Source organism: Podarcis melisellensis (genome assembly GCF_964234715.1).
Source record: "Podarcis melisellensis genome assembly, chromosome: 1".
In the NCBI taxonomy this organism is placed as follows: domain Eukaryota; kingdom Metazoa; phylum Chordata; class Lepidosauria; order Squamata; family Lacertidae; genus Podarcis; species Podarcis melisellensis.
Window position 1 is genome coordinate 76,412,188 of NC_138528.1, and position 24,892 is coordinate 76,437,079.

A 24,892-nucleotide genomic window follows, 5' to 3' on the forward strand; every position below is an offset into this window, starting at 1 on the left:
AATCTCCTAAATGAGAAATGCTGAAGTTTCCCCTGAAGTTTTGCTGTCGCACTTTCTTTTTCTTCTCAAATATGTTACTAAAGGTCAGCAAAGACACTCTGCACATGCCCAGAGCAATACTCATCTTTGTTATTACTTTATGAGTTCTTGGGGCTTAGCTTGGGTATTAAAAACCTGTGAATAGGTCCCTGACTCTCTCTAAATGGCACCACGCTGCCTGGTTTCAAGCATTGTTTGAATATTTTTGACACCCTGTGTAGCCCATTCAGATATTTTTTGGAGGGCATGCGTGAAATGACTTGCCGTCTTCCATTCTGTAAAATGGCCCACCCTCTTCCGTTCTGCATCACCCATTACCCTTGGTCTTAGCCACATGCAAGTGTTACGTAATGTGTAACAGCAAAGCGGGACCATCCACTTATCGCATTCAGGAACTGGTAACAGTAAGCAAGTCATAAATAAGTGAATCAATAAGCTAGGATGCAAAGGTTAAACGACTGTGTCAGCTCAGTGTCATTTGCCACATTATTTCCTCATGGAACAGTGAAAGGAAGATACATTGCAACAATTAATGAAGAAAAGTGGATGGTCCGTGTTCCTTAATTTTTGGATTTCTTTTCCATCTGCCCAATGGCTTTCTTCAGGCAGTCCTGTACCTGGGTGCTTTTCCTCTTGCTGCCAGCAATTCATGTTCAGGCACAGAATTCAGGTCAGTATGTTTTCTGGGTAAGGGGAAAAACTTTGATTTGGGTTGGTTTGATTTTTTTAATATAAAAGGATATACCAGTAGAAAAACAGGTGCTTTCAATGTCCAGCACAAGTTGGTACCTGTTTCACTGGAAGTACTGTATGTCCTACCACATACGACTTTTGGAGAAGTGTGCCTTGGATCGCAGCCTGAATGTCGTGCATATTCCAAGCATAGGTTGTAGCATGGTTTAGTTCCTGTCAGCCAGAATCTATATAACCGTTCTAATATTCTAATGAAAGATGTATTTTGTAACAGACCTTTGAATGGCCAAATTATCACACAGGCGAGAAGGTGGCCATTTCAAAAGAAAGGGCTTTTTTCTTGTTAATTATCATTTGAATAATTGATTTATAATTAATTACACAGACAAAAAAAATAGGGGTGCGCATGGATTAGGTGAATGATGGCACTTTTTGACTATGATGTCTGGAGTTTACTTAAGAACTGGAAATCAGATAAAGGAATTAATGATATGAAGAGGAATGTTGGGTTTGTCCCAAGTTATATGGTTATAATATGTTGGCAAAGTTAACTATTTGCTAACATTTGAAAGACTATACCTTCACATGCCTTGATATCATCTAGATATCAAGTGGATAAGAAGGCTTATTAGGCAGATTGTCTTACACCTGCCTGTTACTGAGTTCAGGGGCGAATCTGCTATGAAACTAATGAAGCTTAAGGCTTCAGGGCCCCCAATCCTGGAGGGGCCCCAGAAGCAACTTAAGTCCACATTGCTTAAAATGTTTGGGTCTAGTAGACCCAATTTGAGTCACATGACTCAAACTTCTTCTCCTATATTTCAACAATCCCAATGTTTGAGAGTCAGTAGCACAGATGTTGTAAAGGTGTGCGATCTGTTGTGGAACAACCCCATTGAATAAGATAAATGGGATTACCCAGACCTTGCTGCTGGTTGCAAAGGGGCCCCCATGACAGTTCAAGTTCCAGGGCCCCCAAAATGTAGGTCCACCACTGTCTGAGTTTATATGATATTTCCTATATATTTGTCCCAGACAAATTCTTGGACTAGAATACACAAAGCACTAGTTGATCTTATGCCTTCTTTTGACTAAGCTCGTGCTTTGGGAGATTTAAAATATTGTCTTTTGTTTCACTAGATTGTGGTGTGCAAGATAACGTTGTTAATATCCAAGAGAATAATCCTCCTGGGGCTTTCATTACCAACATTAACGCAGCTGACGGTATCACAGTAAGAATTAACCCATTGGTATTGAACGGTGACCAGTTTGAGATTCAGAACTCACAACTGCTCCTGAAAAATTCAGTGGATTATGAGGTAATGAACTGGTATGAAAAAGGTGCAGAAATATGGCTGGGGGGTTAATAGCATAGAATCAGAGAATCTCAGAGTTCAAAGGTTCCCCAAGGGTCATCTAGTCCAACACCCTGAAATGCAGGAATCTCAGCTAAAGCATCTATGACAGTAATGGTAGCCAGTCAGACTCCTATCTAGAAACGTGGTAAGGTGAGGTGGAAGTGAATCAGGGCAGTACAGTCATAACCTGAATATAGCCATCCAAATATTTCAAAGCTATTTAATAGCCTTAATTAAAACATTGAAAACAAGTGCCTTGCAAATGTCCATTCTCTCTGAGCTTTTATATTCTTTTGGCCAGAGCAGTGTAAGGCAAAGGACTTACTTTGTTGCCTGAGGCAACAGACAAGATGGCTTCCCCTCCCTGTTCCATAAAGTGTTCCTCAAAGTGGTAGATATGCAAACAGGCTTTCTACCAGGCAGCATACGTCATGTGATATATTAAAGCCAATTTGCATGCCATCATTACATGCAGGTAATGCTTCTTCATTTGAAGGCTATGGGGTATTTTCAAGTGTGATGATTAAACTGCCTCTGAGCACCTCTTTCACTCTTTATGTATGTATGAGATAGTTACTAAATAGAGAACTGAGAGTGGAAGAGAGGCTTTTGTAATTCAAACAGGAATTCTGGTCAATGTTGGGGTTTTTTAGTCACATTATAAACCTATTTGGGCAAAAAACCTTTGTGTGAAAACTACCAGTAGTGATTCTTAGTACAGCGGTACCTTGGTTCTCGAACTCAATCTGTTCTGGGACTCGGTTCGACTCCCGAAACCATTCGAAAAACATAGTGCGGCTTCCAATTGGCTGCAGGAGCTTCCTACACTCAAGCAGAAGCCGCTGAAGTTGCATCAGACATTCAGCTTCCAAAAAACATTCACAAACCAGAACACACACTTCCGGGCTTGTGGCATTCGGGAGCCGATTTGTTCGGGAGCCAAGCCATTCGAGAACCAAGGTACCGCTGTATAAACATTTGTTTAGTTTATTCTGATGTACACTGTTGTAACAGATCAGGATAGGCAAAAATGTTTAAAATGTCTAATTTTTGATTATTATTTCACATATCCTCATAGCTAATAATACTTCAGCCATCAAATGCTTGGGTGAACAGGAATGTTTTCATATTCCTCCTGAATGTTAATAATAATGAAGGCAGATGTACTTCAGGAGGAGGGCATTCCATAAACAGGGAGCCACTACCAGGAAGGCCCTATCAGGCAGCACCAAGAGCTAAAATACATACATACATACATACATACATACATACATATAAATAAATAAATATTTTTAAAAATTGTGCCAGAAAAGCATGATTTACTTGAAATCATTTGTTTTTAATACAGGTTTCAACAGCGCTAGTTGTAGAACTACAGTGCTTCAGAGCGGATATAGTCGTGAGTAATATCTGAAATGCTACTTTGTGTTGTTAGATGTTGCACAAACATAGTGGGACACACTTCTCTGCAAGGTCATCTAGGTCCAGAGTTTTTCCCCAAGAGAACCACATTCCCTCAGCAACTAATCTGCCAGGGGCTGCATGCCAAGTGTGGGTGGGGCTGAAGCTAATGGTAGACATGGTCACACACACCCTCTATCTCTGATACACCCTTTGCCTCCTTCACTCACTTATCTTTCTCTCCATCCCTTGTCAATGACATGCCAGGGGTGGGGCCAGTGCTCCCCCCTCCTCAATTTTGTTTGATAATTTCAATTTCAAAAAACAGGTGTATTGTATAAAAAAAAAGTCAAACACAAAACACTTGGAACTGCTAAATTTATTTTATTTTAAATTGCAAGAATAAGTAATGCAACATATTTTAATTCAGTGGCACTTGCTTCTGCAGACATGTATTGGGTTGAACTTTTTGGATTATTGTCATTTTCAAGCTTAGTTCATGTTTGAAGCCAAGAGGGCCACCCAACATTCTTTTTTTTAAAAGACCATAGTTCTAACATCACCAGCATCACCCCTGATTTTCAGCATTTCAACAATCAGTTACTAACATTATTCTGCTTTGCTCACCACCAGGTAAATAGTATTACTGTTGTAGTGAACATTATCGATGTGAATGACAACCCTCCTGTGTTTCCAGAAACCAACATCACCGTCAATGTTCGAGAGGTATGATAATGATGATAATGATGATGATGATAATGTCTCTGCAACAAGTGACAATGGACTGTAGCTATAATTCTGACAGAACCATAATCTTGGGAAGAATAAAACCTTGTATAAACATTAAAATACAAATATTAAGCATAACACAATGAAATAGAAATGATACTTAACCGTAACATATTATTGCTGTTTCCAATTTAATTCCCAAATAACAAACAAATATCCAAGAGAGTTAAGAGAGAAATATAGATTACAACTCTATTACACTATTGAGCTCACTAAAATATTTTCTTTGAAGCAAGTTCATAAAAACTGCTCAAACAGTAATGTCCACTTTGTTAGCCATAGATACAATTGTATGCAAATTAACACAACCATTGGGGGGGATATAGAAGATGCCAAATACATTTCCTCCCTCAGGTCCCCTTCAGTGACTAGTTACAGTGCACAATGGATTTCCAACCTCAAATCGAGAAGTTCGTTCAGAAAATAGGAGTAGCTGTTCATTTTAAATATTGGGTGCAATGTTTAATCAAACTGTTTAAATAACTCTATCATATCCCGGTTTATTTTTATTTAGCAATATTTCCAAAGGGATAGCATCATAATCTGATACTAGTATTGTAAAGAACTCATATGTTGTAATTTATAATGCTGCCTACTTCCTTTGCCAGCAAAATCATGTATCTGCAATACATGAGGTTTTACTCCTTTATTTAATATAAAATACAGAAAACTCTTCTTATAGCAATTTAAACATGAAAAGACTAAATGTAAAATTAGATAAAGGTATCCCCTCTACAATAAAGTTATTAATAGTCAAATGCAAGCTTCTCCTATTCTGACTGAAGGGAACAATAACTCTCATTTACATTAGATAAGATCCTCATCATTATCCCACACAGAATCTCATCACACTGAAACTTTAAAATGATGAAGCCAAACACATTCAGTTTTAAAATACAATGCAGACTCCCCTCTGCATGTGATAACTTGTTGTATGGTTCTATTCCATTGTGCCTTATGTTATAAACCATTAATTCTCTCTCACTTACTGCAAGGTAGAAAGAGGCCAATAGGGGGATTGGTGAAAGACTAGGACTGGACTGGGGAGACCTGACTACAAATCCCCACTGAGCTCATGGGGTGCACTTAAACCAGTCACTCTCTTTCCATCTAACCTGCATCACAAGGTTATTGTGAGGGGGAAATGTAGATTGGGAGGAGAGAACTATATGCTGCTGTGAGGTTTTTGTAGAAGCAACAGGATGCAAATACAGTATTAAAAACGGAAACGCATATGTCTATGTGTCTATGCATTTAGTATAGTGCCAGGCTAGATGTGAGGCTATAACTATATGAACAAAGTCAACACACACATTTTGGGGGGTTATGTAAATCCAAATAACAGCTGAGGAGGATCCTGTACAGCTTCCATAGGCAGGAACAGAAGTATTTTTTAAAAATGCCAACAGCAGCTTAGGAGAGGAAAACAGAGACTCTGAGGTGGGTGGATGTTAAAATCCACGCCTCACGACACCATGGTCCCCAAGACTCCTCAGGCTTCCTCATCATTGCTTCGCATTATAAGAAAAGCATACATGTCAATTGTGGTCCTTTTCATTTTGGCCCAGGATTCTGCAAGGAACTAGTTGTTCCTTTATCCTAGATTGCATTTGAATGTTGTGACCTACTTTGGTTCTTCTGAGAAAATTGTGTGCATGTTACTTATCTGCCTAGTAAAGTATCTATCTGCTGTAAATTACACGTGACAAAAAATAGCTCAAAATGATGATCCTTTTTTTGTTTTGTTTTTCAGGATATAGCAGTGAACACGACTGTCGTGCCCCAGGCTAATGTAACAGCTAAGGACGCTGACAAAGACACAATATATTACAACCTTACAGCAGATCCACCAGTTAGTATATAGTTGGGTGGGGAGTTAGTATAGCCCAGGCACAGGCAAACTTCGGCCCTCCAGATGTTTTGGCCTACAACTTTCATGATCCCTAGCTAACAGAACCAGTGGTCAGGGATGATGGGAATTGTAGTCCAAAACATCTGAAGGGCTGAAGTTTGCCTATGCCTGGTATAGCCAGTGGTGCAGACAGGTAGTTTTACTGGAGCTCTTTCAGTGGAAATGTGTATTTGTTCACTTAATTCAAAACATGCTGAGTATGAGGGCCCTCCCATTCAGGACTCATCCGGACTTCTGCTTGTCCCACCGCTTTCCCCCAGGAAAACCCAATGTCTACCGTCAAATCCGAGCAAACATCAGTTGGGGTTTTCTCCAGATTGATGTTTGCTCCGATTTAGAACTAAAGAGCAGGTTTTCTGAGGGAAAGCAGCAGCGCAAAGGCAAAACCACTCAGACCCACCCAGGCCTGCAAAGCATGGGAGAAGCAAAAAACCACTCAGAGCCATGGTTTCTAGGTATGGGACAAGCAAAAGTGTGAACATGACTTCAGTCTATGGAATGGGGCCCCGAGATTCTGCTCCAAAGCCCGGCACTTGCTTCTCCCATAGCTGCAGCCCTGAATCCAAATAAACATAAAACATTATGCTCTCTCTCTCTCTCTCTCTCTCCACTGTTTTACTATCTGTGTTACCTCACTCCTAAGCTTCCAGCCTACATTGCTCCAATTGCTTCCACCCTCTCCTTTTCTGTGGAGGATGGGGACCCTACTCAATTGGTGTCTCATCCCCAGTTCTTTTGATCCTTTGATGTCCTAATAGTCCATTAGCCCAGGCTATCACCTCACACCGGAGGCTAGTCCTGGCTTAATTAGCTATTGACACATCACAGTAAACATGACCTTGGCATCATTAGCTTTTGATGCATGCTGATTCCAGAGAATTAGAAGTGTCTAACACACAGTTAAAATACAGATGGGTCAAGCATAGTTTTCACACTCTAAGCCTTAATTAAAAGGATTTAAATGAAAACTCCATTGTACCAATAAGAAACCAGAGATCATGTACTTTCCATAACCCAGTCACCTCAGGTGTCGAAACATGCAACAATAAGCAATATCTTTGACATTAAACAGTGTTTTTGAAATGGCATTAGGTTCCATTTCTGTGATGAAGAGTGTGTCACCATCTCTTCTTGTCTTCTAGGTAGGACTGGAGTATTTTAACATTGAAGGAGTTAATAACCCGCAAATTTACTTGCTCAAAACCTTGGATTATGAAAAAATTAACTACATGCAGTTTGTCTTATATGCCATGGTAAGTTTTATCATGAGCAAAATATGTGTTTATTTGCAACTGCCCTGCTTCACGTGCGTTTCCACATTCACCAGATAAATGCCCTTGTGCTTTCAGGGTTGCCACTGGCAATCTTGACAATTGCCAGGCCCCCACATCCCAGAAGTCTGGCCTAGGTATAAGAGCTCTGATGCGCGAACACAGTTCCTTGCTCTGCAAATGCTTTCTCAGTCATTTCAGTGCAGAGATCCAAATATTTAAATAAAAGTGTTTGCAGAGCTTCCCCCTTCAGTGAAATGCATAAGAAAGATCATGCTGAAAGCATACTTGTTTACCCAGGAGTTTCCTGGACATGAATATTGGCTACTGCATGTGGCCAGCCACTGTGGTTATTGTATTATTGCAAATGTTATATCATAACAAATTGTGTCCTTTTTTTTTTTGCACTGGGTGGTATTCAACTAAGGGCTTCCAGAACAGTACAAGTGGGGAGGCAGGGAGGGATCGTTCCATCTAGCAACCCCAAATGCTTGCCCTGGTTGAACGACTGCCTTATCTCAATGTTGAATTCCTCCCACTCTTTTTATTTCTGTACATTGCATTCTGTTTTCAACTATAAAGCAGTATGCCAATGTTTTAAATAAATCAAATCGCACATTGGTGCTGGACAATCAGTTTCCAGCAGGGTGCACTCATGACCTTTGATCAGAGGTATTGCCTTTAAATGAATTTATTTAATTTGGCTGGTATGAATCAATGCAGCTACTTGAACTCAGAACTTCTGAGAAGGTAACCTGCCCTGGTGGGTTTTGCACATATAGTGCTAGGGATTGTTTTGGTGCTGCTGTTATAATGGACATGTTCCCATTTCTTGTTTTTGTCCTTCATTTTTCTTTCATATAGGATGGGAAGGCCGGTGAAGCTCCACACACAGCCACTGCAACAATAACCATACATATCCTACAGGCTGACCTGAGACCTCCCTGGTTCCAGCCATGCACTCCTTTTGGAAGGAATATAATGTGCATCAACACGGGCTACACTGGCAAGGTCAACATTTCGGAGAATATGGTATGCACAAGGAACCCTTAGGCTGTGTCCACCCCGGGATGCCTCACTTAATTTTGCTTTGCTCCTCTTGGTCCCTATAGGACTCTTTTTGTCTTTGCTGTCTATGGACTCAAAGATCAGTTCAGGAGTGGCCTGGAACCAAGCAGCACCTCTGCCTGCTGCATGAAACCTGGAACAGAATTGGTGCCAATACCAAGAGGGCACTGGCTATTCCCAAGAAAAATAGCTGGGGCAGAAAAACTTCTACACAACATTACAACTTCTACAACCCAACTAAACACACTTTGCATGAGGCTCAAACTACATCTTTGGTTCTTGGCCTCCACTTTCCTTTAACCCATTGCAGTCTATGGCGAAGGATGTCTAAGCAAAAAAAAACAGCAGACAGAAGCTGCTTTGCCCATTCCCTCCTGTCTTAAAAAAAAAGAAGCTCAAAAACATGCCCTTGTTGCTTTTTTGCCCGCAAGGGAGAAAGAAATGGGGTTCTCATATCTTTTCCCCCGTGTCTTTCCTTCCACACATGAAAAGGCAGTTTGGGGAGGGCAATATTGAGTCGGGAAAGTAGCAGAAGGGGGAAGGGTTAAGCAGCCAGCCAAACTTCCTGTTACCTGCAGAGAAGCCTATTAGCCATGCTAGGGCTGTTGCTCCCAAGTCTTCTGCTTCACTCCAGGTCAATGCCAGCAAGTCGGGGTTTGACTCCAAACAGCAACACAATGAGGAGTGTGCTTTCATACAACAAGCAGATTTTGCCTGTGTGGTGGGTATGCTATGAGCAGCCTACCCCTTCCAATAAGCATCTTCTTATGCATAAGAAACGGCAGTGACAAAACAATACTTCTACGTGTCATGAAATGAGCTTCTACTACCAGGAAATGGGACTCTTTTTGTTGTGGCTGCCACTCCTTTAGGCTATAGTGGCTGCTTCGGGCTCATGGACTTGTTCGCTAGAAAAGTAATAACCTACAATTTGGTATGTAAGCACACAGCTTGCATTGAGGCTGGTGGCCACATGCAAAATGGCAGGTTTCATGTCAAACTTATTAGAGAACCTCTTTAGCATGAGAGATAGAGAGCAGCAATGATTGCAGGCTGGTGTGGGGAGCAAGCATGGGAACAATGGGGGTACACAGCATCTTCAACAGGCCAGGACCTCCAAAAGAGCCAGAGTGAATGTAGCCACATCATTATCGTCATCATTAAATTTATATCACTCATATGTGAAAAAGGCTCCATTCAGTTCATCATCAGCCAGCTGCAGCATCAGCTATATAATTTATAATTTGTTTCAGATATGTTGTAACATCTTGTTAACTAAAAGCCAGACTCGTAACGGCTGAAAGTACCTGAAGTGAGCAAATGCTTTGATTTCTGGAAACATCTGGAAATGATTTACCTTGTTTATTGCAGAATGAGTCTTTGGTCTTGGAGCCAGGACCCCTCTATGCTATTGATGGGGACAGAGATTTGAATGAAAAAGTAGAGTATGCAATTGCTGATGGTGAGTAGATTACTCCTACCCACAGAAAAAAAAATGTTTTGGCTGTCAACATTTCCAGGGAAATCAAGGCTTAGTTAATAAATCCCTGTGTAGCCTTTTGAGTGTCTATGTGTTCTAAATAAGCTACTCCATGTGGCAGGCACAGGTGCATACACACTGAGCCTTGTATCCCAGCTGGTAACATAGGTCATCAGCTACATCCAGCCTTGGATGTGATGGTATCAGAGCCATGGGCGTAGCCAGGATTTATTTTGGGAGGACAAAACTGAGCTATCCGCAACACAATTACTTAGTTAAGTATTTTTATTTATTTACTTGATGTGGGGCAGCTGCCCACCCCACCTCCACCCCCCGGCTACACCCATCCCATTCTTTCTTCCGGTGACCAGAAGTTCCAATTACTAATTTTCTCAAATTTCATTAGGAAATGATGACACTTTCTCAATAGACACGGATTCTGGGGAAATAACAATGAACAAGACTGTTAACACTCTGAAGACTTTCATGTTGTATGTTGTGGTAAGTCTCTTGGTGATCTGTGTTGATCAACTCCTAGCTGGAATACGTGTTTACCAAGGAGAAAAGAGCTAGCTCAGCTTCCCACAAACTGGTGGCCTCCAAGTGTTTTGGACTGGCATGGGCTGATGGGAATTGTCATTCAAAGGATCTGAGCGCACCAGGCTGGGGAAGGCAGAGCTAGGCTGTGAGAAATGTCTCTTAGCCATTCATTAGATCAGGGATGGGGAGTCTGTTGCTGTCCAGATGTTGTTCATAGCAAGCATGGTCAATGGTCTGGGATGGTGTGAGTTGTAGTCCAGCAACATCTAGAGGGCCACTAGTTCCCCACTCCCACATTTACCGGTAATCCATGATAAACTGGATCTAATCCTATAGGCCTTCAAGGATGAGCAGTCTCAGGCCCACAGGCCAAATTTGGCCTGCCAGGTCTCCCTATTTGTCCCACAAGACCATTTCCCCCAGACCATGCTCACCTGCCCCACACCTGATATCATCTGCTGGTGTGTGGGGAGTTCAGGCCTGCTGGGTTCAGGTGTACAAGGCAGCTTCCTGCAGAAAGTGAGGCTGAACTGCCCACACATCAGCTGAATGTGTGCAGTTTTGAAACCAGTGGTTTTGGAAAGTTCAGTTCGCTATCTTGATTCAAAATGGTGTCCAAACATAGACAAAACCCTGCTTTTTGACCTCAGGAGCCATTATGCAAAATTTGCATATGACCATGTTATGAGTCTGGGGCAGGGTAGGCTTGTATGCTGAGAGACCCTTCTAAAGCCTGGATCCAGCAAGTGTGAAAATCTAAGCAAGGATTCAAATTCTTGGAACAGCCAGGCTATTTTCCCGATGAGGTAATGGTCTAAGTTTGGATTGTTATGGTAACAAAGGAAGTGGCTCTGTGCCAGACAGCAAATGGGTGGGGCTCCCTTCCTCAACTCTCTGGTAGTTAGAAATACAAATGCCAAGCTGGAGAGTCGAGTTATGTGTGCTAGAAGCTAGAACCTGCAAGGTTGCAGGCTGGGTGTGTGTGGGGGGGGGAGACAGAACTATGCTTGATTTCTATTGGAACCCAAGGTTATGGCTACAGTAGAAACAAGACCCTTTCTGGAGGTCTTAATGGTGTTGACCCGTCCATCATAGGCTCAGATTGTACATATATGTGTGTAAACAAACCATATATCATAAAGATACAACAGTCTCCACTGTCCCTCAGTCAAAAGGAAACAGGAACCCTGGAACTCCTGAAATCTTGCAGTCCTTGGAGATTGGGATGGCATGCAGCAATATCTTAAGAAGTCTCCAAGTACATAGAGTGGTATTCAAGGACAGGGTGCCAACTGTGCAAGGATATCCTCTCGTGAAATGAGGTCTCCCCCTCTCCCTCCCCCATACCCTTCCAACTCTACAGCTAGAACTCTAGGATGCTATGAAACATGCCCTTGCCTTGGAACAGATTCAGGAATCCCTAGAACAGAATTAGGGTGTGCACAGATTTCTCCTTGCGTAACAGATCATTCTCTCCCGTGCTATGTTGGATTCTACCCACAGTGAACAGACAAAGAAACAGCTTCCCAAAATATGTAGTAGGAGTTCAAGTGCTTGGTTAAAATGTTGCTCACCTCAGTTCCTTAGAAATGTAGGCTACAAAACTGAATTTCTGCATTTTTGGCAGAATGCCAAAAGGGACAATCCCGTCCCCTCAAGAGTCTGCTAAAAGGTGAAGCACTCCACACTCGGTGACATTGTAAAAGCCAGTGGCAGAGAGTGGAAGAAAAGCTTATCATCCCAGATCTCAAGCACATACTCCACCCCTACCCTGTGCTTACTTTCTATTAAGTCATTTTGCATTTTATCCCTTAAGAATGACCGTTTTTGTGTTTCTTGTTCTGTCTTTTTCCAGGCTTTCCAGACCAACAATCCATACAGATATTCCCAAACAACAGTGGAAATCAAGGTTGTGCGTAGAAATGACCACAAGCCGTACTTTGAGAAAACCCTTTACGCAGGAACTGTGTCTGTGGGCCTGCCTGTTCCCAGCCTGGTCATGGAGGCTGGGAGACCTTCAGTGCCCCTACGCATCTTTGCTGCGGATGATGACTTCACTGATGTATGGAACTTTAGATGCCTTTGAAGGTCATTGGGGTGCCGGGCAGGGGGAGGGGGGCAGAGATGTTAAGATACTAATAATGATATCAGATATGGTTCCTATGTGAGGTTCATGCGAGTTAATGCATGAAGGGTTAGAACGACCCTCATATCTCTTTTAGCATTATGATCTCATGTCCGTACTTGTGCAAATCTTCAAACCCCTGATCTGCATATGACCTGTCCACTTTGCCTCTCATTTACCTGTCTACAATGAAATAAAAACCACCTGGATCAAGCAATCTTTTGCAGGCACCAAAAATAATTAAAAAAAATCTGTTGTGACCCCCCTCCCCCCGCATTAAAAATTATTTGGTCAAATATTTATTTATATTTTATGCCCTCTCCTTTCTTCCATAATGGAATGCAAGGCAACAGAACACAACACACACGGGGCTCCCAGGCCATTTCCCAGCCAAGCACTGGCCAGCTGAGCTTTTACAGCATAACTGTATCACATGCACCCAGGTTATGCCCTGGGACCGTTTTCAATTTGGACCTTTTGTCAAATAAATAATGCTCTGAAATTATGTAATTCAGAACTTCCTGATAAATTTGGAAGTAAGAAGTAGTACAGTTATTTATTTATTTATTTTATCTTATTCTGTGTTGAAGGGGTTGCAGAAATGAGGATTGGAGGGGGGGCAGGTACATACCCTACAACCTGGAGGAAATAATCGGGGCAGGCTGAAAGGAAACATGCTGAAAGTGTTGACAATAACAGGGAAGCCAATACAAATAAGGCCACAACCAGGACATTGGCACTAGTGACTAGGTCCATATTGCATAGCCAGGGTGGGAATGGGGTGGAGAGCATAGGGGAAAATTGTTGTCTAGCTTCCATGTGCTTAATTAAAATCTATTTTTATATTCTCCATTCACAGAAATTCAATCCTGATATCAAATACCAAATCCAAAACAGCACGAATTTCACAGTTACCGTAGATGGATTTCTCCTGACTGCTGTAGCTTTGGATGTGGCCTCCACCGTCACCCTTTTGGTAGGTCATCTTTCCCCCAAAATTTGTGTGCTATATTAATTTGATTGTAATGTCTGATGTTAGAAAAAGGCACCAGAGGCCCCTTTAAACATGAGCTGCTGTCATCATAATTTCTCTCATTGTTATTTCTCACTCCAAGAGAGTCTGGTTGGTCATGGATCATTTAAAGTGGACAAAAAAACCAAACAGACAGATGGGAGCCAGGACACGATAGTTATTTACATTCTGATCAGGATCACATTTGTTTAAAAAATGTAACAATATTGGCAATATTTGTTCCAAACACTCTGGAAGCACAAATTAGGAAAGATTATGTATCTTTTATTAGACCAAGTTCTGCATGCTTTTGAAGTACACAGTCATAGGTATATATGTTAAGATTTCTGTGTAACTCAAAAGCTTGCATTCCACGGCACCAATAGAAGATTGTCTAATCTTCTATCCTACCTATTTTATGTTGCTTTTCATGATAAATAGTGGCCTTGCTCTATTTGAGTGCTGTTGTGAGGATATTTTAATGAAAGCAATCAACCCTTTCATCCTAATTTTATAAGTTTGTGTGTAGGAGTCATAATTGTGCTGCCTAGCTTCACACTCTTGCCAGACCTATCTGTGAATTGCATATGTAGACATCAGCTGTATGTTCTGCAGAACTGGAGTGTATAGATTACACACTCCAATGCACAGAAGCTTGAACTGTTCAGAGCCCTTAACTAATTTAGTGCCTTCATAAATGAATTGATGGAATAAATGTGTTTATGCGAAGGGTTAACATCCACTTTCATGTCTGCACAGGCTATTGCTAATGACACAGCTACTCTGCAAGAGGACAGCACCCTCATAACTGTAGATGTCAAGACTTTAGAAAGTAAGTTAGCACATACAGCGTAGATGAAATATAAGGATCACAGATACTGCTCAAAAAGACTAAGGCAAAAGTCTGCTACCAGATTATCTCTGTTTGGGGTGGGAGGCTCAACCACATACCAACAAATTCAGTTTACATATTTAAAGTGTTTTGTGTGTGTGTGTGTGTGTTCTTGCTCAGCAAACATACTTTCAAAACAATGGGACATACTGTACTGCCATAAGGAAAGTGATAGGAAAATGCAATGGAAAGTACAGGATAATAATTGCTTTGCTCAGCCAATGTAAGAATAACTACTACAATTTTATTTTATTTTATTTTATTATGTGCCGCCCATCTGGCTGGGGTGCCCCAGCCACTCTGGGTGGCTCCCAACAGAATATTAAAAGCATGATAAAGTTTGATACATTTAAACTGTACCAGGTTTACCACTGCCTTGCCCCTACCCTTCTACCTCCTGGTAAGCAGCAGTAACGCAACCAGCCAGAGGTCAGGGGAGTGCTGCCACCCCCCATGCCATCCTCTTCTGTTTGATGTGATGTTGTATAACCTCCCCGCAAACAAAACAGAATGAAGGTTCAATAAATATATGACATTATATAGCCACCCCAGAAACTTTGTACAAACCAACCAAGATTAATGCTCAATTAACAGGCCATCAGGAAGTTACCTCAGGGAAGGTGTGTTGTGCTATATGGCTTAAGGGACCTTAGCTTTATTCTTGGCCCAGCAAAAAATCAATAGCAAGCCTGAAAGCCTAATTTAGACAATCCAAATGTGCCCTTACAAAACATTTGGTCTGTGATTTTGGATCTGAACTAGTCACTAACCCCTTTTCATAGCATGAAACTAAGGGTATAGGTTTTCTTTGCCAACAGCCACAGGGGTCTGATAAGATTACCACAGGGTTCTGATAAAATACCTGTTGTTATGATTTTGTCTACATGGGATCTATACAGGTTCACCATCTAGGGGCTGTTACAATATTGTCTCCATTTTATAATGGTTTTGAGCCTTAATCTGTGTACATTTCATATGAATAAGGTGTTCAGTTTCTTGGTGTAAAAATACAACACTGAAAAATAACTAATACCATGGCCTAATGCATTTTCAGCTCCAACCATACTTCCTACAGCCATCACTACCACAGGGGCAGGGACCACTATTTCAGATATTTCAGATTTACCACCTGGGACAATCACTACTCTTCCTATAACACCTTCTGCAAGTACAACCAGGAATACTGCCATTACTAAGAAGCCTGCAACAGGCCCAACATCTGACTCAGTCATCCCTCCTTTTGTAACTACAACAAAGTCTCCCATAATCACAGGTAGCACTTTAGAACCCCAGACCGCCAGTTCTCCCATCACTGGGATAAGCCAAGCAACAGATAGGACTGATGAATCTACTGCTGAAACAACTTTTCAGTCTGGAGTAACTGAGCCTTCCATATCCACGGCAACAGGGGGAACGGTCCAAACTGTTACTTCAGCTTCTTATCAGACTGGAACCACCACCACACATCCCATAACAGATATAAGCCCAGCAACAGATAAATGGTCGACTGCAAATACACCTTCTCAGGCTGGAACTACCACAAAGCATCCCATAACAGGTGAGAGTCCAGCAACAGATGATATAGGGCAATCTACTACTAAGGCACCTCAGACAGAAACCACCAAAGTAACTGATACGACTGTTTCTTCCACTGTTCCAACACCTCTCTATAATGGAACAACCACCTATACCACAGGAGATGCAACTAGAACAACCACCCTATCGATAACAACTTCATCTTCTGACAACCAAACGACGTCCATTGCACCAGGTAATTCATCTCATAGACTATCAGAACCTGTGTCTCCTCAAACACCCACCACCACAAGTTGCCCAAGACATAGAGTAAACGTGTTATTCAGAGGCAAACTATACTTGACATTTGTCACGTGGTTTGGTCCTGCATATGTTGTTTTCTTTCACAAATAGCCAGCGTAGAGGGTGGGGACCCATGATACACAAGAATGGTGGCTTTAACAGTCCCTTAGAATCCGTCCCACCCAGTGGCTGTTATCCATCAATAGAAGAAAGCTTCTTGAGATTGGTTCAGGGAATTGTTGTTGGAGAAGTGTCTAGGTCTGGGGCCTAGGCCATGACATTAGGTATTACATGCAGGGATCCCAATACAGCTAAAACTGATTGTGAAAAACTTGAAACAAATGCTTAGTCATGGCTTACTAAAATTCTGCTCCTTTGAATGGGGCTTAAAAAAAGGTAAAGGGCCCCTGACAGTTAAGTCCAGTCGCAAACGACTCTGGGGTTGTGGCTCTGATCTCGCTTTACTAGCCGAGGGAGCCGACGTTTGTCCGCAGACAGTTTTTCTGGGTCATGTGGCCAACATGTCTAAGCCGCTTCTGGCGAAACCAGAGCAGCACACAGAAACGCCGTTTACCTTCGTGCCGGAGCGGTACCTATTTATCTACTTGCACTAGGACGTGCTTTCGAACTGCTAGGTTGGCAGGAACTGGGACCGAACAACGGGAGCTCACCCCATTTTGGGGATTCGAACCACCAACCTTTGGGCTTAGTCATGGCTAATTTTAGCTGGATCAGGGCCAGGGTGGCATCAAAGTGACTAGAGATAGTGTTGCTCACATTATTTCTCTGTGTCAGGTAAGACCACTATACCTCCTGATGCATTTGAGAATTGGTTCACACTGAAGTAGTAAACCTGTGTCTGGCCTGTACCATTTCAGGTGGGGAAGGGGTGGGAGGAGACCCATGTGACTGAATGTTCTGTGAGACAGAAGAGGCTCAGGCAATGAATCCTACTGGAACCTGGCAAAACTAGCCTAGCAGGAAAAATAGCAGGGAGTGTGTATGGGTTGGTCAGGTAGGTTACCAGGGGGAGGGAGTGGACCAAAGAGTCCAACTGGTCAAAGCAGAGTCTATTAGCTCATGTGGCATGTTAGGTCAGGTGTGCCCGGGTGTGAGGGCTCACCCCCTCCCATTCGTATTGGGCTTTGCCCTAGAATTCAAGCCTGGGATCCCCTGCATGTGAAACATGAGCTATCCATCCCAAATAGGCCTCTTCCTAAAGCCCCTGAACCCCTGGTATGTGTGATGGGGTGTTGGGGAAGTAGGTGGAAGGAAGATAAATATCCCATATGTGTCTAATGCTTGGGTGTTGTGTGGAACTGCATGCAGTGCAGGTTTGAGTATGTATGTATGTATGTATGTATGTATGTATGTATGTATGTATGTATTTAGCATGCAAAAGATGAGTGGTTCAGTAGGGTCTCTCTCCTCCGGGTGGGGCTAAAACTTCCTTCTACTGCTTCTTTGGCGTGAACTCCACTGGAAGCTGTTACTGTTACTGTTGGGGCTTCATGAGATGTATTTTTTGCAGATAGAGCAGGGTAGAATTCAGTTAAGAATGGGTAAGAAAAGAGGCAGCAGAAAGCAGCAGACTGAAAATATTATTGACAGGTAGGACAGAATGTGCCAGAGACTTTTAAAGTGAAATAACAGGGGCAAATGAAGTCATAGAATGGTAGGCGTGGAAGGGACCCCAAGGGTCATCTAGTCTAACCCCCTGCAATGCAGGGGTCATGGTAGCTTTCAGAGAAAGAAGGAAAGCAATGTCAGGAATGGGCATTATACCTTTCTGGAATCCAAGGCACAATACATTACCCATGGGAAAATGTAATTCTTCCGCCATCAAGGTGGCCCATTGCTATCTGAATGCAGAGTAGAAGAATGTAGTTGATTATTACTGCATATACACCATACATTTAAAACACATGGCTCCCTCCCCCCCCCAAAAAAAAAAAATTATGGAGATTGTAGTTTGCCCTTCACAGAGCTACAGTTTCCAGGATTTGGTGTGCACGTGTGTGATTTTAAATGTATGGTGTTTATTTAGCCTGAGTCAAGGGCTGACATCAGGAACACAACCCAACTCTTCGAAGGCCTGTGTCATTTGCTGACCTTTGAAATGTTTTGTTTTCCATAACCCCCCCCCCCACTCCAACTTCCCTTCTATAGGAGAGAGGAAGGAGGGAAGGTAGGAGGGCAATAAAGTTTGCAGGCTATTGAGAGACTGGTTTCATTTTTAAAAATTAATAAATAGAGGCTAAGCTCTCCATTGTTGTATCACTCAAACACAGGAGCGCTCCTTTTTCTCTCTTTAAAAAGAGGGACAGTGCCAATCCCCCATGCCCCACCATTTTGTGGACCTGTTGGCTGAGGCTGATGGGAACTGCAGCTCAGCAACAACTGGAGGGCCAAAGGCTCCTCATACCTGCTCTAACCCACCATGGTTTCCGCCTTTGGCTGACTGGCAGTGGCTCTCCAGGGTCTCAAGTTGGGAAGTCATTTTGGACCCTGCTGCTGGAGAGCCTTAAACTGCATTTCAATTGGGCCCTTCTGCCTGCAGAGTATGTCATTTACCACTGAACTGGGCATCCCACTTCTCCATTTTAAAAACTGAGCCACCCTTCTGGCTTTTGCTCTCTCCAAAAGATTGTTTTATTTTTAAAGAGGAAAAAAGCCCTAATTTAATAAGTAGCAAGAAATAAACCACATCAGCAAAATGCATTTAAAGTGGCAAAACAATTGTAACATCATCATCATCAACAACAACAACATTTTATTATTTATATCCCACCCATCTGGCTGGGTTTCCCTAGCCACAAGTGCGGGGGGGGGGGGAGTTGGATATTGTCTTGGAACTTAAGTTTCCAGAACAATAAAAAGTGTCAATTTTTAAATGGATTGATTGGGTTGTTTCCAAAAATGGCTTCTCGTGAAGTCAGCTTAAGCATTCATGGAATATATCATTTTTTCCTAAATCAGTTAGCAAGCAGTATCTTGATTCCAGTACTACTGAAGTTGTGTGATATTGGCTGTTTTGAGAGGTGAAGTGCTAATCCTTTCACTTCATATTAATGATAAACTCTTAGAAGTAATAGAAACCTGCAGGCAATAGTCAAAGTCCACGCTGCTGGAGATTACAGACATGAAACTGATAGCTGGTCGTGGTTTTACTAATCGCCACAAAGCTTTAAAACGATAGCTTGGTAGTTAATAGGGATGTGAAGTGTGACATGAGAAAGGGCAAATTCCTACGGCAGGCAAATCCAAGTCAACCTAAGAAAACCCTGGCATGTGTTTCCGATTGGATAGAAACTTGGAGCATAGCTATCTGCTGGTGACTAGTTCAGTGTTAGATACATTAACTGAAATGCTAGGGATTCTTTTAGATATATTGCGTCATGGAATCTAGAAGAGACCATCAAGGAAAGAGGAGGAAGTAATGACATTGCAGCCTCTAAAACCTGTTATCCACACCCACCTGTCTTACACCTTAAGTCTTACATTGACATTCAGGAGGACGTCCCCTTGCCCAATGATTTTTTAAAATTGTTTTTCATTTAAATACAAGAACAGCACCTACGGTAACTACAGTAACTTGTTCAGTGGTACATTCTTATTAAGTTCCATATGCAGTACATAGTACGCAAGCAGTACATTTGTTTACTGTATGTATTATCCATTAAAGTAGCCTCTCCACAGAGATTGTTGTTCTGAGGATGGAATAAAAGTATCTATTTATAAAAGAAAAGGGAGGAAGGAAGCCAAGTCTTCCCGAAAGTGCCTACCCTTGAAGTGCCTTTAATTACCCTTCTGTGGCAAGCAAGGCATGGCAATAAAGCCACATTCCCTATATTATTTAACCAGATTTCAATGGGAATTTCTAGAGATTGTTTCCAATATCAGGCTATTGTTTTATGTTTTTGTTTTCAGAACAGAGTTGTCAGTATAGAACAGAGGACATGGCTGCTGTGGGCACCACTTTGGGATGTTTACTGCTAGTCACATTAGTGCTGCTTGGACTGGTCTCCTACAAGTATCACAAACTAAAACAAAGATATGGAGAAGACACTGAAGTAAGTGGACCTTTTGCTATACATTGATTTTGGAGTGAGAGTACAAGCCTTAGTTGTGAAAAACTGCAGTGTAGGAATTTGTGAGCTTTTATGCTTTTATCATGTTCTAACGATGGCCAAGGACAACAAAAATACCCAAAGAAAGATGAGAGCCGTATGCAATGAGTTGTTGGAAAGTCACACCTGTACATCAGTTACAACATCACACAAGCTAGTATGTTGAGCTGGGATTGCAATTTGTCAAGCAGAAACAGAAGGAAAAGTTGGTGCTGCCACGTGAGCATCAGTCACTACACAACATTTGTGAGTTCTCAGCATATTGCATGAAGCATTTGTATGTAATATGTAAATATGTAAATGTGGCAGACATACTAAGCAGAAATGAATAGTGTGATTTGGCTAATCATTAGATTGAATTATACCACAGGGGGATTAGGCCCAATCATTTCCAATGTGGGTGATCCTTCTCTATACACCTCAGTTCCCTTTCCATCAGTATGAACAATAAATGTCCCTCTTTTGCAGTCTGTTGCAGGCTTGATCAACAGCTGCATTGAAAGCGATGAGAAACCTAACTCAGGTGCAAAGGAGGAGAAGTTGCCAGCAAGTGTGAAGTCTGAAGACAACAAACTGGTTGCAGAGAAGCGGTCAGGCACCCTGCCTCCTTTGGAGGAGACAGTGGAAAGCAGCCAGGAAGCAGCAGCTTCTGAAACGAACAAGGAAGGTGAAGAAGGCAACGGGGAGACAGACAGTGAAAAGGAAGTAAGATCCATCCTCACTAAAGACAGAAGGATGTCAGACGATGGCTACAAAGCAGTGTGGTTTAAAGAAGACATTGACCCAGAAGCTAAGGATGATGTTTTGATGATTGAAAATGACAGCGATACAGAACAGAAAGGGAATGAGAGTGACAGTGACAATGCTGATGACCAGGCTGGTGACAATGAAGTTGGTGATGGTGGCAGAGGTGGCAGGTCCTTCACTCTAGGAAGAGCTCAACTCCCAGAAATTGATTCTACCGATGATCTTCAGGATATAGAAGGAGATGGTGCTTTTTTGTAGGTGAAATATTGTCCAGGATTCTGTGATAGAGCTGACTGTTTTAAACTATGTTCTGACCAAGCTTCTGCAGCTTCTTCCTATGACCTCGGCCAATTAATGAGCAGCATTCACCGGGAAGGGCAGTGTACAACCTTGTCCCCTTGGTAATATATCATACCTTCCCCAAGCATAAAGCTGATAACAACATCTTATGGAATTGTTAGGATCATTCAACCCAAGCATGATAATTAACATACAACAGCAAGGACCAACCCAAAACAGTTTGATCCCTGAGGCAGCCAGTTCAAATGGAGTCACCACCTTCCAACGCGAAATAGGAAGTAGCTTGTAGAAGATGTACCTGTTATCACCAGCATAGTGAGCTCAGCTAGGGTTGCTGCTAGTTTACTTCTAAGCAATGGCTGCTGTTCCACTGGTGCTAATCCTGCTAGTATATTTGGACTCATAGTGTTCAACATAGAGATGTCCAGCTTGGTAGGATCAATGTGGCCAGTCATCAGCAAAAGCCAACATCTGGAATAAAATAATAATAATAATAATAATAATAATAATAATAATAATAATAATAATAATAATAATAATAATAGTTTTATTATCCCCCCCTCGCCCATCTGGAATAAGCTCTTTAATGAGCAAAGCTGGGATAGTATTTACAGAAGTGTTATTTCAAACCAGGAGAAACATATTGCTAGTAGTTTATGGGATTGCCATCTCCTTCACAAATGTCTAATTGTGCTGGACATTGCCAATATGGTCCACTGGGTGGGCCTGAATTCATCCCACTTCCACCGTGGATTGCCTGGGATAAGCTACTTCAAGTCTTCACATGACATGTGGGCTGCTGCAAAGTTGGTAACAAACTAACAGTGCCCTTTGACTACTCAGAAATAAGGCACACTGAATTCAATGGGGATTACTTCCAGATGAGTATAGGATTGCAGCCTATGGTTGTGATAATGATCTCATTTTTTCTCTTTTTTCTTTTCATATTTTTTAACATTACAAACATCCATTCAAACCAAATAACACTGATACAAACTTGGGGTTCTCTGAACCCCCAGACTTCCCCACCACAACCACCCACCCCGGTTTTCAAAATGTACATTTTAAAAAAATATTTACCGCATTTGATTACATTTATCTAACTTTGGTTTAATCCTTCTTCTTTTTTAGTCTTTTGGTTTTTGCAGATTACGAGTGTTATGAAAATCCTACTAACGTCTTTAAGTGTTTACAATATTCTTTAATAGAATCTATGTACTTTTTCCATTCTGTATTAAATTTCTTTTCCTCTTGGTGTCTGATTCTTCCAGTCATCTTTGCCATTTCAGCGTATTCCATTGTCTTCATAATCCACTCTTCTTTAGCTGGTGTTTTCTCTTCCTTCCATCCCTGGGCGTAAAGCATTCTTATTATGACCTCATTAAATTTTGTTGTTGTTTAGTCGTTTAGTTGTGTCCAACTCTTCGTGACCCCATGGACCAGAGCACGCCAGGCACTTCTGTCTTCCACTGTCTCCCACAGTTTAGTCAAACTCATGCTGGTAGCTTCGAGAACACTGTCCAACCATCTCATCCTCTGTCGTCCCCTTCTCCTGGTGCCCTCCATCTTTCCCAACATCAGGGTCTTTTCCAGGGAGTCTTCTTTTCTCTTGAGGTGGCCAAAGTGTTGGAGCCTCAGCTTCACGATCTGTCCTTCCAGTGAGCACTCAGGGCTGATTTTCTTAAGAATGGATAGGTTTGATCTTCTTGCAGTCCATGGAAAGGGTTTAAAGGGAACTTGTGGTCCTTCACATATTGTTCCCATCATCCTTTATGTTTCGCCATGCTGGTTGAGGCTGGTGTGATTGGAGTCCAACAACATCTGGAGAGTCACAGGCTCCCAACACCTGCCCTAGAAATGATGAGGAATGGGGCTTACTTCTAAGTAAGCAAGCATAGAATTGTGCTGCAGAACTGCTGTTATTTTCCATGTTGTTTATTCAAGGTATTGCAGTCTTTATTCTATAAGGCGAAGTCAAACATTTGATTCTATGGCCACCAACAGTTTCACAAAGCTCTTCTCTTAAAGCATTAAACAAACAGGAGGAGACAGAGAAACATCATATTGCTATTCTTTACGTGCATAATTTGCAAGGGATCAATTTCGAAATGATGACCTGGTGCTATACTAGGATGGTAGCATGGTGTATTTACACCAACAAAATTAAATTTAATAAAAAAAATGTAGCAATAATTGATGGAAGTGTTGAAATGGGAGGGGGAAATTCCCCAGTTGTGACAGAATTGCCCTTCAGCTAAGAATTATTGATATATGAGAAGAGAAGAAATGAGGGGGGAAAGCATGAATAATGGATTTGCAATTTTTCTTATTGGCTTATAGAAGCAACTTTTTAAAATAAAAAAATAGATCAAGAATTGGCCGTTAATATGATTGTGACAGCAAGAAATAAAATATGAAGAATATGGGAGACAGAGAGACTCCAGTGATCAAAGAATGGATAAATGATGTGATCGGGCAGAAAAGTCAATGTTAATATATGTTCTGTTTGAGTTGAAGAAAATTAAACTATTCTCTGTGAGATGGGTTGCAGGTGTCAGAGTAAAGGAAATATATTAACATCTAATCATGTCATATGCTTAGACGTGGCTGTGATAATTATGTAGAGGAGAAAATATAGTTTAATGATTGTTAGGTTGGTGCTTTTTTGTTTTAAAGAAATGCTATGTCTGTTTGAGACCTTAAATAATATAATTTTATTAAAGTCCTTTATAATAAATATAATGTGCATAGAATCTTAAGCGATATACATCACTTTGGTGCTACTAATGCAGCAAAAGCAACACAGGAGGCAGCAATTATGAGTTACCAGTCTCTGCAGCCACAGCAGGTGCTGTGATTCGCCAGTGGTTTGACTTGACCCCTGGAGGTACACGCCATTGTCTCTCCAGACTGGGGCATGCCAACCAAAAACACATTTATAGGATTTATATTTTCTATTACTCTCTGATGCACTGTAATTGCACTACCAGCCCCCTCTATCTAATTCATTCTCAGGTGTTTTTTTGTTTTGTTTTACATTTTCTCTGAAAAAAATTCTGGAAAACCAGTATATGCCAGGCAAGTCTAACAGGTTGATCGTGATCAACAGGCAGATCACCGGACATCTGTGGTAGATCACTGGCTCCCCCCAAAGAAGCTCAGCAAGTTTGGCTCCCCTAAAAAAAGCTCAACAAGTTTGATCACTGTCAGTCTTTGTGAGTAGATCGCAGTCTCTTGGGAGTTGGCCACCCCTGGTATATGCCATGAGGCTTTAAAAAAATTGGCCACCATGTGATTCCTACACACACAGATGGCTG

The 24,892-nt window shown here is 41.7% G+C and overlaps 1 protein-coding gene across 5 annotated transcripts; it reads left to right on the forward strand.

Moving 5' to 3' along the window:
- The first annotated feature begins 508 nt into the window (after positions 1-508).
- Positions 509-22,963, forward strand: CDHR5 (cadherin related family member 5). Of its 5 annotated transcripts, XM_081903354.1 has the most exons (16): positions 509-709; positions 1,873-2,051; positions 3,439-3,489; positions 4,125-4,217; positions 6,034-6,132; positions 7,335-7,445; positions 8,328-8,495; positions 9,903-9,993; positions 10,418-10,512; positions 12,407-12,613; positions 13,536-13,652; positions 14,448-14,520; positions 15,635-16,138; positions 16,277-16,351; positions 20,329-20,471; positions 20,997-22,963. In XM_081903354.1, the coding sequence occupies exons 1-16, from the start codon at positions 631-633 to the stop codon at positions 21,531-21,533; spliced, it is 2,622 nt and encodes an 873-aa protein (XP_081759480.1). In that variant the 5' UTR covers positions 509-630; the 3' UTR covers positions 21,534-22,963. The 5 variants fall into 5 exon arrangements, with proteins under 5 accessions (XP_081759480.1, XP_081759479.1, XP_081759481.1 ...); XM_081903353.1 differs by having other exon boundaries at positions 15,635-16,351; XM_081903355.1 differs by lacking the exon at positions 16,277-16,351.
- The last annotated feature ends 1,929 nt before the right edge of the window (positions 22,964-24,892 follow it).

What these genes read in the sequence shown, in the direction of transcription:
- CDHR5 (XM_081903353.1), top strand. Translation starts at nt 631, where the DNA reads ATGGCTTTCTTCAGGCAGTCCTGTACCTGGGTGCTTTTCCTCTTGCTG. An exon ending in TCACCGTCAATGTTCGAGAG is followed by an intron (nt 4,218 to 6,033) that starts GTATGATAATGA and finishes TTTGTTTTTCAG; the next exon opens with GATATAGCAGTGAACACGAC. An exon ending in AACGACGTCCATTGCACCAG is followed by an intron (nt 16,352 to 20,328) that starts GTAATTCATCTC and finishes TTTTGTTTTCAG; the next exon opens with AACAGAGTTGTCAGTATAGA.